The sequence below is a fragment of the Brachyistius frenatus genome, unplaced genomic scaffold (assembly GCF_029030835.1).
Source record: "Brachyistius frenatus isolate BFR_SWC_R1_liver_20210118 unplaced genomic scaffold, ASM2903083v1 Contig_41, whole genome shotgun sequence".
Taxonomy (NCBI): Eukaryota; Metazoa; Chordata; class Actinopteri; family Embiotocidae; genus Brachyistius; species Brachyistius frenatus.
Genome location: NW_027210640.1, coordinates 1,292,586 through 1,306,544, shown reverse-complemented (window position 1 = coordinate 1,306,544; position 13,959 = coordinate 1,292,586). Strand labels below are relative to the sequence as shown.

At 41.3% G+C, this 13,959-nt stretch overlaps 1 protein-coding gene across 1 annotated transcript in view; it reads right to left on the bottom strand.

Moving 5' to 3' along the window:
- Positions 1-13,959, bottom strand: part of nr5a2 (nuclear receptor subfamily 5, group A, member 2) — a 75,130-nt gene that overhangs the window by 21,830 nt on the left and 39,341 nt on the right. Inside the window, exons 5-6 of the mRNA XM_069702297.1 lie at positions 10,042-10,161; positions 5,138-5,285 (exon numbers count right to left, since the gene is read on the bottom strand). Coding sequence (XP_069558398.1) covers positions 5,138-5,285; positions 10,042-10,161 — 268 coding nt within the window. The remainder of the gene's footprint in view (positions 1-5,137; positions 5,286-10,041; positions 10,162-13,959) is intronic.

The window sequence follows — 13,959 nt, the reverse complement described above, 5'->3', positions numbered from 1 at the left end:
ATTTGTTGGACCAAACACTTGCTCACATATTTGAGAAAAAAATTAAAAAGCTAACAATAATGAAAGAATTATCACCCGTTGAGGCCCTATTTGATACAGGATTGATAACGGTAAAATAAAAATGCTGGAACGGGCAAACAATACAATCATGCATTACATTATAAGTCAGTTTTGTATTTGCAGAGTTTGAGATTCACCTGCAGAGAGAGAGAGAGAGAGAGAGAGAGAGAGAGAGAGAGAGAGAGAGAGAGAGAGAGAGAGAGAGAGAGAGAGAGAGAGAGAGGGGGGGGGGGGGGGGGGGGGGGGGGGGGGGAGAGAGAGAGAGAGAGAGAGAGAGAGAGAGAGAGGGGGGGGGGGGGGGGGGGGGGGGGGGGCGCTGTAAAGCCTGAACTTCAAGTACGACGCAAAGCATTTGAAGCAACATGAGGGGAAAAACTTGTAAATTAAGCTTACATAGTAAATAGACCTCGTAAATATTGTGACTTCTTCAAATAAACCTTCACTGTAGAAGAATCAGACACATTTCCAAATTCTCCACGCTTTGTCAGCTTTTCACCAGCTTTGTTCCTGCTAAAGGCTTTAGTGCCAGGACATTATTTAGGGCTATGTGCACAAATCTGCGCTCTCCGCTGGGACCATTTACCAACCCATGCTGGTCTGGCGGGTACTCTGGCTCTCCTCTCGGCTGACAAGGACCGGCAGCACCTGTCTCACCCAATTACACCTGATGGGGTCTGACCCCCTGAGCTGGGTTAATTGGTTGCTGGCTGAACACTCTCTGACCTTTGTCACTACATCTGCTTTCCCAGTATGGAAACTATCTGTGATTCATCAGGAATGCATCCATATGATTTCTGTTAAAAGTTGATAAATTCCTGTTATTTTTTCTTTTCCCAGGTTTCAAGCAGCACACTATCAGAGAACTTACTCATTTTAGGAAGGACACTCTCTTCCTTTATTCTTCAAATAAAATGTCGATCTGGGAGCTGCCTAAAACAAATTCAAATTTATGCTACGCACAGCCACCAGTGCAGCTGGGAGTCAATTCAACCCAAAACCGGAAAGACAAGAATCTCTTTTTCCACTTTATTTAGCTTGAAGTCAAACTTGTAACCCATTCCTCACCTCTGGAGATGTTCTATCACTTTTGCAACTTGTCAGTCTTTCTGTTAGAGCTTTAAGCCTTTTAAAGGAAATCAAAGGCCATTAAGAGTGTCATTACACTGAACGACTAGTGGTAATCATTTACTGAACTCTGACTCAGGCATCCCTCAAACTCTCTCTCTGCCATTGTGTGTGTCCTTTGCTCAATGCCCAAGACATACAATCACTGCTTACAGTCCTACAAACACTTAGGAGATCAATGATCTCAGAGTGATAATCTCCTCCTTGAGAGAAGGCAAAAACCTTCACTGAAGACAAGGAAAGAGTGACAGGGGACATAAAGAGAGAGAGAGAGAGAGAGAGAGAGAGAGAGAGAGAGAGAGAGAGAGAGAGAGAGAGAGAGAGAGAGAGATAGAATAAAGCAATAAACTAAAAAAAAACTCTAAAAAAACAAACAGAATGACTAGTGTCTCCTCTCAACTGGGGTGACATCTATATCTCTGTATTATTGACAGCTGGCTTAACTAAAAGCTCCTCTGGCAGAGAAGAGGTAACTGATTGTCCACTCACTGAAAGAGAGACAGACTGAGACAGGGTTCCAGATCAAAGAAGAAATACAGAGAAAAATCAAGACACAAACAAAACAGAAATGAAAAGTAAAAGAGGTGAAATACAGAGAACAGCTATGATTCCCATAGGAGATCACAAACTGTACCAGTGGCACTCGTGATAGTGTACGTATACGTGATACGATCATATTGCCAGACAGGAGAGTCAATATTGAATAATCCTGTAAAACCATAGTTTAAGGTTATGGGAAATTTGGTGATGTCTTGAGAATTAAGGTACCAATAGCCACACTTTGTGTTAGACTAATAATACAGTATGTGTTAAGTTTTATTACCTCTTATAGTTGTATTTGTCACTTTTTTTTTGAATGCGTTTTTTTTTAAAAGAAACATCACTTTTATTCAAAATGATTTTTGTTTGTAACTTGGAGCCCTTGTTTAAGTTGGCAGAAAATGAAGGATCCAAACTAAAATATATCCAACTATTTCTGTGATGTGCAGTAAACGTATCATTAGGAGTGGCTACATATGACTCTTCCTTCATTTGCAGTGGTAAAAAAAAGGAAGTTTTCCCGCCAATTCCCACTAAATAAATTTCATAAAACTTTGCATATTTGCATTGGAATATTTGAGAAAAGACGCTGCAACATTGAACACTTTTGAACAATCACAAAAGACTCACGACACTAAAAATCACGGAAGGACTGACTGATGTAACCTGCTTACTTAAATGTACGTAAACATACGGTGTAATAAGTAAGTCAGGCAATAGCTGTAAAGTAACACAAACGGTAGTTCTGATATCAATCCTATGTCATAATTGATACATCCCTTTTATATTCGAGAGTACAGTTACCACTAGTGCAGATTAAACAAAGCTAATAAAGAGGGGGAGCCTAATCTTTTAGTTCAGTAGTCAGTACGGAGCTACTTTCATGCCTCATTTCACTACAATCCTTATTAACTGGCTCTGCTTGTGGGGCAGAGGCAGCTGTCTAAACAGACACACAGATGCAGGAATATACAGCCTCTTTCCCACTGCCATGCACATTATGCACATTCACTCCCTCAGGGAAACAGCTATGTATCTGAGGCTTCTCACAGCCGATCACATGCACATCTCTATTCAGCTGTATATGATATTAATCACATAATCTCCTGGCTTTACATTGCTCAAGCTCCTCCCCTTCCCCCATCCCCACCAACGCTGATCCCTTCAGCCAGCTCTACGGCGTCTGTGTCGGGCTTCTTTTGCGGGAGGCCTGGGCAATGTCGGAGAACAGGCACTGCCGGGGGCGATACACATCCCTCAGGTGGGCCTTTCATTATGGATGATGTTTCTGCCAAATTATTTAGACCCTGAGCCCCAGCTACATCCCTGCCCTCTAAAAAAAAAAAACTAAAAAAAACCCTAAAAACACCACAAACAAACACATGCATGCACACAAACATACACACTCCCAAGTCCCACTGCAACCCTCTCCTTCCCTCTCTTTCTTCACAAATACCACTAACACAAACATTAATCCTGCCTGATCACATGTATGTGTGTGTATGTGCTGCTTTTGCCTAACAGTTCATTACTCCCTCTTTCTTTGTTCAGAGGAGGAAGAGAGGGGAAGGCATGGCCCTTCTGAGTTCCACACAGATGTAGGAAGGGACTGTAAGCTGAGGATGAGGAAAATATTAATCTTATGTATGTATGCCACTGCTGCTCTTGGTGCCATAGAGGGGCCACGCTGAGTGAAACTACCTTGACATGATTGGCTTCAGTAATGTAGGATGTTAAAGTAGGTTTGGTCGAATGTCTGTGTGTGTGTATTCCTCAGAGGCCGTTTGTTGCAGACTTGTTAGGAATGAGTCAGAGATGACGGTCTCCTGGCAATGTCTGACCTCGGCTTTGAGAGCGGAGAGCAGCTTTGGGATCCAGACACACACACACACACACACACACACACACACACACACACACACACACACACACACACACACACACACACACACACACACACACACACACACACACACACACACACACACACACACACACACACACACACACACATGGCATCAACGTTACCCTTCTCTTTGTCCCTTAACTCATTGAGCTACTTATCCTTCCACTTCCCAAATCCTGCGTGCGCTTTCTCTCTCACCTCCAAGTCTCAGCTCCCTCTAACCTATCTTTCCCAAACACTTGAAGCAGATACCTGCCTACCACCAATTCTCAAATGAAATCCCACTCTCACACTACATCATCCTCCTATCTCCTTGTTCTCATCCTTTCCTTCCTCCCTTCTCCCCTCCTCGGTTGATCTCACCTCAACTTCCTTTTTTCCCTTTCCAAAGCTCTAAAGCTTAATCTTTAAAAAAAAAAAAAAAAACAAAAAAAAAAACAACTAAAACTAAAAATCCCCTTTGACCCAACGCCCTACTCCAAAAAGTAAAAACAAAAAACAAAAAAAAAACCCACATCCCCCATCACATTTCCTATTCACCCAACCACCCAGCCCATATCTCCCCTCATTTCTAGCTCAGTCCTCAGTCCATGTTTTCAGTTGCACTGCACTGTGTATCATCATACATCCTGCACACATTATGATAAATCACTTCAATATTGTTGACACACGAACTGATGCTTATTCTACTTCTTGTACACCAAAAGAGAGCAACAGCTAAATTCCCAAAGAGGCAAAATGTCAATATTAATTTTACATTTGCAATTCATATTGACAGAGCCCGACTCTCAAAAGTAGTTTGAGAAGCACAAAGTTGACGATGCAGTGAAAGATCAGGTGAAGGATCTGCTGCTGGCTCTGCCAGCGATAGATTTATGCTTATGAGTTAGAAAGCTAACCTGTCTAGAGTGAATGTCTCCGTCATCCTTTTCAGGGTTTTAGGGGAGTAGAACAAGAAATTAAAACTTATATATTGAGATTGTATTGGATTAAAACACATTCAAATTCTGGAGCTGTGTGCAATTATTAAACTTGTCTTCTCCCTGTCTCCACTCAAATAAGACTTGTGTGATTCATACTTTTCTTGTGTTGTTTTCTTTGATCATTTGAAACGTGTCTTTGCGTAGTACGAAAAGTGCTATATAAATAAAATGTATTATTACATTCATTATCATTATTGTTAATACTTTCCTACGTTCCCTCATCCCTCACTTTCCCTTTTATACCTTCCACACTACTGGTCTCTTCCTCGCCATTCCATTCCATTCCCTGCTTCCTTGTTTAATCTGCATCACTTTAATGCAGGTGATATAAAATAACTGATACATTTTGTCCACCCTCAGTGGTGGAGACCTGATTTAAAAAAATGTGTTGCACAAACACACACACACACACACACACACACACACACACACACACACACACACACACACACACACACACACACACACACACACACACACACACACACACACACACACACACACACACCTTTTACAGACTCACCCAGGCTGAAGAGGACCAGGAACTTGAGGCAGACGAACTCCCGTTGGTCGAGCTGGAGGGAGCGTAGTTTGGCCACCAGCTCTTGGGCGTGGCTCAACAGATTATTGAGGGTGGCTCCTGCCTGTGAAGCAATCACTGCATAGTCCACCTTAAATAAGCAGAAAAATAGGGATGTAAGGAAATGTACATGACTCTGACTGGAGTTTAAAGCAGAGGATTCTGTTGTTACCATACAAAATATAATACTGATCACTGATTTATGGATTCAATATTCAGATGCAAGCACATTGTAGGGTAGTTCATCTCGGTAGTTAAACAAAAAAAAACATTTGATTTGTCTGTAAGAATGTCCGAGACTGGGGGATGTGTAGAAAAAGCAGCTGCAGGGAGCAGGTTTTTTCAGTTTTGTGACAGTATGCTGAGGGCGTATGAAGGGAGCAGGAGGGTTCATCTGCGACTGACTACACCGGCCAGATTTGACTTCTCTCACTGCTCTTTACAGCAAAATAAAAACACGCTGAGACAAGATAAAAAAAATAAAAAATACAATCATGATAATTAGAATAATAATAATGACTTGAAAAACAATAGGGTCGTCACACCACTGGGTGCTCGGGCCCTAACAAGAGAGACAGACAAATAGATAATTCCAATAAATCCATCGCATCCATCCAAACACACATAAACACTCACTCCTTTTTCAGGTGTACTTAATATCCGCAGCCGCAGCACATTTGTCTGGGAGGCAAGTCCTTAGCTGCCACTCACCGTAAGCAGGACCATATTAAATTTTTATATTTATTGACAATTCATTACCATAATTGACTGTGCAAGGTTTCCAGGGGAAAGGTAGATGTTGGCGTGCGCAGTTCCTAAAGCTCAGGGAGGAAAAAGGTCCCAGTGAGCTCCCATTTGCAATTAAAAACAGCCCTGCGTTTTTGAATTTATTTATTGTGTAAATAAGATGATTGGTACCTTTTTTTTTTTTTCTTTTTCATCTGTCTGAAAAAGAGTAGGGTCAAAGTGAGGTAAATGTTGACAATGCACCTGGATTTCACCCTTTGCCTTTTCCGTCCTCGTGTTTTTACTCCACTACTCTCTCCCATTTTGTCCCAACTCCTTTGTCCCTCTCTCTTTCCTTCTTACCACATCCGAGACAGAGAGAGTTATGACTCTGTGAAAAGCAGACTCTGCCCCCCCCCCCAAGGTGTCAATCAATTTACATAAAATCAACTGTGCATGAAATAAGTTCATTGAAGGATTGGACTGTTGATGGTGATGCCTTGGGTTATTGCCTCCTAGCCTTAAGTAAAAAGAGAGAAGAAAAAAAACGCTATAATGTCACTATAGCAGACTTAGCACTAACTCTGACTCTGGTGACCTGCGTATCAATCAATCAATCAATACTACTTTAGTATGTCTCCTGGAGAGACAGAGAGGGTAAATATATGAATAAACCTTCAAATCTTAACCTATCATGAATACGGTGAACGAGCTGAACATTAAAGATGAATATAGAGAGTGAGATTGGTTTGATGCTTGGAGGGCTCTGATGTGTGTGGAGGACGCAGATGGAAAATGTACCTTGTTTGAAAGCATAGAAATGTATGACTCGTGGAAGGATGTCTGGTTTTTGGGGTTTTTTTTCATTTGAATTTCATGTAGACCAGGAGCTTTGTGCCATCTAAAATATGAGGATTTATACTGAAACTGACTGCCGAGCTGCGAGGCCTTGCTTAATCATTCAACAGATCAGTCTAATCTTTGTCATTTCACGTTTGCCCACATTTGTACGAGTTACACTGTGTTTGATCCTATGACAGGACAAAGAACAAGCACTCATGGCCATTTCTCACTGCTGTTGGTGACATGACAACATTCAGCAGAAGAGAGAGATATTATGAAAAACATTTTTTTTTTTTAAATTAGCAGGCGAGGAACAACCACCGTAAGGACAAGAGACAAGAGCAAGACAGAAAGCAAATGACAGGCTGCAACAGTTAATCTGCTAGTTCAATGGATTTTTGTTCAAATGTCAGTATGAGTGGAGTGTACGACTGGCAAGAGCAAAGAAGCAGTTTGATTCAAAGCAGAAGGGAAGAAATATCTGTTCAAAGCTTCTGTCCTAAGGTCACATTATCCTTAAAAAAAAAAAAGTTAAAATATCGACAGTAGGGTTGTTCCTGGCACAAACGTTGTAAATGTATTTCACCAAACATGATAATTCCCCATATTGCACTGTATCAAGAACATTATTAAGATATATATAAAGACGTGCTAATACAATAAAAAACAAAAAAAAAACAACATTAGTCAGTTTCAGTGCAACGAGGGCTTGGGCCTTTTCACACCTAAAAGTCCTGAAGAAGGTCCAAACCATGTTTTTCTTACATTGTATATATCCGATCTGGTTCGGTTCGGTTTGACTTTTTTGCGAGGCATACTGTCGTCCTGTCATCATCACCTACGTGGACTGCGGCTCCCTATACTTGACACTGATTGGTTTGTAGACGGGCGAGCTACTGACGTCAGCCAGTTGTCATTTCAGCCGATAGCGTTTTCGGTTTAAATGAATGCATGATCAGATTAATTTACTTGCCATTATACTATTATTACTATGGCATTGCTACCAGCACTTATTTTCCTCACAGAGAATAAGTTCTTGATTTCAGAATTTTTTTGTTTTCTTTAAATTGAGTTTTGATTTAATTTCATGAGACCAGATTACAGTTACTCGTTTTTACTTCTCTTCTGGTTCTAGTAAAACTACAGTATCTGTTCTAAACCATCATTTTGCACCAACTTTTAGACTTTTAAGACAAATGTTCTTGTCTTTTGCTAATCTGCCTATAAACTACTCTTGGTGAAACAATTTGACAGTTGCAACAAAATGCATGGATTCACATTTTTTACACCCAAAGGATCAAACATGATTCTTCGAATGTAGAAAATCACAGACTAGACTAAACTGTAGGTTGATCAAGTTTTGAGTTTTCCTTTTAGGGCTTAATACCATAATAGTAGACATGTCTTACTCAAAGACACATCATGGAACTGTTGATTGTTCAGTATAAAGATCAGACATTTGGCCGTTGCCAGATGTGGTGCAGTGTTCGCCAACTCAAAAGCCTCTGCAGCTTCACACACATACCACATTACAGACCAGAATAGCCAACGTAAAGTGCAGTTCATTAGCTCAGTCAGTCCTTGTATGTGCGTGTGTTTGTGTAGCCTTTGCTTTGGGTGTTTTGTTGCTACTGTGGTCTTAATATCCCTGGTATTATCGCTGCGCTGTCACCCCTGGCCAGGCAGAGAATAATAGGAGATAATGAACTGTTTCAGAAACTCACACACACACGCACACACACACACACACACACACACACACACACACACACACACACACACACACACACACACACACACACACACACACACACACATGCACACGCACACACACACGCACGCGCACACCCTTCAACACCAGCTGTTCATTAAACAAAGTATGCAAACGAACCTGCCGTCCTGTGCCTCCCCTGACTATCGGCCCCTCCTCCTCCTCCTCTTCCTCACTGCTCTGGTCTCTTCAAACTGCCTCGTCCTCCTCATCTCCTCACCGCTTACTTTATTCTACCTCTGTCTCCTTTCTTTCTCTTACTCGCTCCTCCTTGTTTCTCTCCCTGTCAGTCTCCCTCCTCTCTGCCATGTGTCCCCCTGTTCTCAGTCCTCCACCTCTCCTCTCATTTTGGCCACATCACTGGTCATCTTCATCCCTGTTGACTCTCTCTCCATCAGTTTCTATCACGCCTCCTTCTCTCCCATCCATCCCTTTCCTCCGTCCATCACTGGACAACCATCGTCCTCCACTTCTGTCCTCCTCCCCTCCTCCTCTCCTTTCTCCCACTCCTCACAATCTGTTACCCCCAAAACTTTTTTTTTTCTTCCTAATTACACTTTATCATCAACTTCCTTGTTCAGCATCAAATTAAGCAACAGCAGATTGGCTTGGTGACGCTGCCATACATTAAACCATTGTGTTTAAGCTCAGAAGATTATTTTTTTTCCCACCATTATAGTAATATGTACCATGGTTTGTACTTGCCACTAGAGGCAGTAGTGCTTACAAGTAGTAACTCTTAACTCTTTCTAAAAATCTACCTCGACCTTGTCTTCATTCAGAATCACAGAATTAAAAAGGACTCCCCTGCACACAGCGCTCATGCACTTGCCGTGCTCCAATATTTATGCTGACATCTACTGTTGTAAAATATTTTGTTGAAAATAATTTATGAATATTATTAATTTATGTCTTCTCATCTCACGGACAGCCATGTGACTGGTCAGACGTAGCCAGGGTGAGCAGTTTCACACCTTTCTGTGTATGCTTTTCTTTTTCTGCCTTTGTGCGAATATGATTACGAGAACTCTGGACACTGAAAGAGACTTCTCTGCTTGCTTTGGGTTTGTGTGTTTACTGTTTGATGGTGTGCTTTGTGAGTGTGTGTCAGCACACAGCATCCTGAAACGCTGTGGACTTCTGTTTCGGCCCCAGGCATCAGCTCCCACCAACTTCCTCAAAGACCCCAGTAAAACAAAATAACACATTTACCCACGTTCTTTATCTTTCCTCCCACTCACTATGCTGCAGCATGCGTGTCAGTGTGCTTTATTTATTCACTGTTGGAGTCTTCATGCACTGGGAAAAATGTTTTATTATTGTGGGGACATTAGTTTATATTTAAAAGCAGTATCTATTTTAAATGAAATGGTGACTCCTGTGTGGGTGTGAAATCAGTGAAGCTTAAAGAAGTATGTTGACGTGCTGCAGAGGGTGAGTGATGCCTGGTCGGCAGGAAAGCGATGAGGTTGTTTGATGTTTTCAGGGTGGGGTTTCACTAACTCACCTGCTGGCCAGTGACCAATAGGATGGAGCCCTCCTTGGCGTGCATCACCTGCCGGAAGACGTGGTCGAGAATGAGGAGTTCACTCCAGCAGTTCTGCAGCAGCTTCATCTGGTCGTCCACCTGGTTAGAAATATACAAAAGAAAACACATCAGATCAACTGTTTGTTTTTCCTTCTTTATACAGCTGTAACAACAGTTGGTGAGCCTGAATGTCATATGGACTGTAACATAACTGTCATCACAGCGGATTGCATGTCTTTCACTGTTCCTCTTTATTGTGTATTCGGGCCTTTTGTTTATGTAGATGGGTGTTCAGCCGACAACATAATGAGTTGCGTGCGCATGTAGAGCTCAGAAAACAAACAAGTTTGACATGTACGAACTGCATAAATCATAAAAGTAACGTAGGAAAAAGGCTCAATTTCCCAAGAAGCAAACCTCTGTTTGCTTAAAGTGTATAAATGGATAAAGTATTCTGTAATCTGCTCCGAGAATGCACTTCATAAGATGTTAGATCATTTTAGAGAGAAACTGGTGAGTAAGAAAAGTCTGTTTTAAGGTGAGATAAGTCACTAATGTGTGTTTAAGGCTGCATCATGATACTCTTAATAGTTTTACAGGCTCTGTGATTCGTCCTTTGGTGACCAGTTTGACACGCGTCTGAGGAGAATTGCTTCACACAAATTCACCTGTAAGAATTGATGTTACTGGTTTCCAGCAAGTTGGTTCTTTTTCAAACGCTAACAATGTCTGTCATTAAATAGTTCCCTTTCACAAAAAACAAAAAGTTTCCCATGTTTTCCACATGTGATCTCATGTATGACACGTTTACCACATGTTGCGACATTTGATAACGTGGAGAAATCGTTTTCACAAGGCAATCTATATGGGCTTCGCACATTACACCATTAAAATGTTCCAAAAACACACGTTTCCCATGGGCAAAATACATGTTTCACGTGCACAATCACATGTGTCCTGTGATCACATTAGTCTCCGCACATGAAAAACGCATGTGGTTTTTCTGTAAGGGTTGTCTTTGCATCATTTGTGAATTGAAAACTTCCCTATATATACACTTGGTAACTTTTCAAACTGTTGATTTGTCTCTGCATCAAATCCCTGAATATTTATTATACTCTGTGGATAAAATGCACGCAGCGTTGCATGCTGGTAAAACAGAATGCTGTCCTTGAGAAAGAAATGCTCACAGTAAAAGTGGTAGTATTATAGTGTAGGGCCACCCTCAAAAAAGAAAAGCTGAGGCCCCGTGTCAGCCTTACTGGTTTGTAAATATCACAGGCAGCTGTTGGCAGGAAAAGCTTGCTCACAGGTCAATCGCTATTGATCAGCTGCGTACCACGGCATTGTGTGTTTTTTCAACCTTACACAAAGCTCAACAGTTCCCTGTACACACTTTAAAGCTTTCTCATGTGAACCTTTCCACACTCAGTTAAGCACTTTGCTACGTGCCTGATTTAAGAATGTTGCCAGGTTTATCTGTTTGCTCATTGCCAGGAGTTTCTGAGTGATTCCACACACGATAATGATTAAGTGGTCCGTTATTTTCCTCCCTCCCGAATGCCAGCCGCTGGCTCCCAGGGACCTGCCAGGTGAACTTGGGAAGCTGACACAGGTGAAACGGCGCGTTCACTAACCAAAACAACCCCCTCCATTGTAACGGCTAGTCTCTTCCCATGCCTGGCTGTGTTAATCATTACTCCACATAGCCAGACAAAAAAGGCCACATTGAGAAGGAAGGAATGAGGAAAATGTACCAGAGTTTTTTTTTTTTTTTTTTCTTCCTTTCATTCTCCTCCCTCTTCTGTCTGTAAACATTGTGCTCTTTGTACCATCATTGGCAATAATGTGTCTCACTGGACATGCTGGGGTTTTGTGATGATGTGAATTACTTTGCTGCTTTGCTGACTTTGTCTGTGAGAACTGTCTGTGATGGTCAGCGCCAACCACGACATCCTGGTGAAGAATGTGGATCGATGTTAAAACTTTGTTACACATGTAGGTGCAGAATGAAGACACCTGAGAGGAATGTCTCTTTGTGCTGTCTGGAAATTGTACATGGGTCCATTTGTTGAAATCAAATGACCTTAGGTACTCAATCGATGTCAACAACTGTAGCTCTGCCAACAAACGCTTTATTACCGTGCATGACGTGAATGTAGAGCCTGAAGTCTATTTCTTGTTGATTACGATTGTTTTGACTGGTGATTTAGCACTGGTGTCAAACAGTGTCTGTTTACCTCTCAGACAGACATAACAATAGACAACACACACAGCTGGAGGACGTGAACACTCGGGCTGCCTGCCTACAATCCTCTTTGATAACAGTTGCGATTTGCAAGCTCAAATTTTGATAACTTCTTAGTTTTACATTGTGTGAGAAGAGCATTCACAAAGCATTTGTTAAGAATGACTTAACATCCTAATTATTTTTGATGTTCCACAATCTCGATTGTTTAAATATTATAATAATTTAGTTGCAAAGTTTCCAATCATTTTCTTTCACAAAATGCTCTTGTTTTTGTTCTGACCATTTAAAAACCCAGTATTCAAATGTTTCACGAGAAGATGACAAAATATGATCATATAGCATTATAATAACACCAAAGTAGGAAAGATTTCATGTGTTATACTTTATTTGAACATTTTGAATAAATGAGACTCCTGCTCCAAAATCAAAAAAAGACCTCATAGGTCTTATTTGCAAGCGACTTATTACAACCTATAGCTACGTTAAGTGACCTCTAGTGGTCTTATGAATAAAGACAATCTTGTGTCCCAGAGAAGTGACGCAGTTTAGGGGACATTTATATAATGTGAGTTTTTTGTTTGTTTGTTAGAAGGAGACAGGTTTGGTGAACGTGTCAAGCGGACTTGAGTGCAGGACTCCTGTCGAGTTGGGACAGTTTTTTTAAAACCACATTTACTATTGCCATGACGACAAAGGTTACAGAACCCTTATGGGAGTAGTAACTTTAAGGGACAACATAGGTTGGATAATTTGTTGGAACAAATATATTCATTTGGATTGTTTGCCAAAAAGTTAATCACAGACAAAAAAAAAAAAAAAAGGAATCATAAGAGATAGTGCTAAAGCAATGGCAGATGTATGCAAATGAATTTAGCTAGATATGGGTGTCTCAGAACCCAAACAGAAGTCGCGCATTATTTTCTGTAGCTACTACAAAAATCTAGCATCAGTTCAAATTCATGTTTACATTAGCTAAATAAGTATACATGTTTTTTGAGATGTTAATAGTGATTCTAGAGCAAAATACTGAAACTGCACTGAAGTAAAAATCTTCCCAAATCATAAAGTATAAATGGCATGGAGACACTTTGTGGCATCAAATCCAAAAACGAACCAATCTTGGAAGGTTTCACGGCTGCCATTCTTCTTTTACCAGTACAGAACAATGCAAAAATACAACAAAGCTGCTGTGACCTTTTCCAAAATTTTTGACAGCATCATGGACTCTTTTTAGTCTCCTTCCTCCTCCTCCTCCTCCTCCTCCTCCTCACTATACATCTATTTTTTGTGGTTTCGGTCTGGCAGTGTCTCGCACTCAAGACGAAAGCAAAATTCAAATGCCTTCATTAAAACCATCAGAGAGCCAGGAAGGCAGTCAAAGGAGGGAGTTATCTATACTGTGCCCTAATCCTCTTCGTCTCTCCATCTAAGCATGCTGGAAGCACGTGTGAGCGTGTGGACGAATGCGTACATGTAAGGCCCAGCTTCTTCAAAGGACTCCACCACAGCATGTCACTGTTGCTGGCAAGTGTCGGGGTCCTCATCAAAGGCCTGTCCTCACTCTGCCTGCCTGAAAGCTCTCCTCTGACATGAGGACTAGGTCATCAAAGGGGGGCAGCTCAGAGGGGATGACGATGGGTGATAGC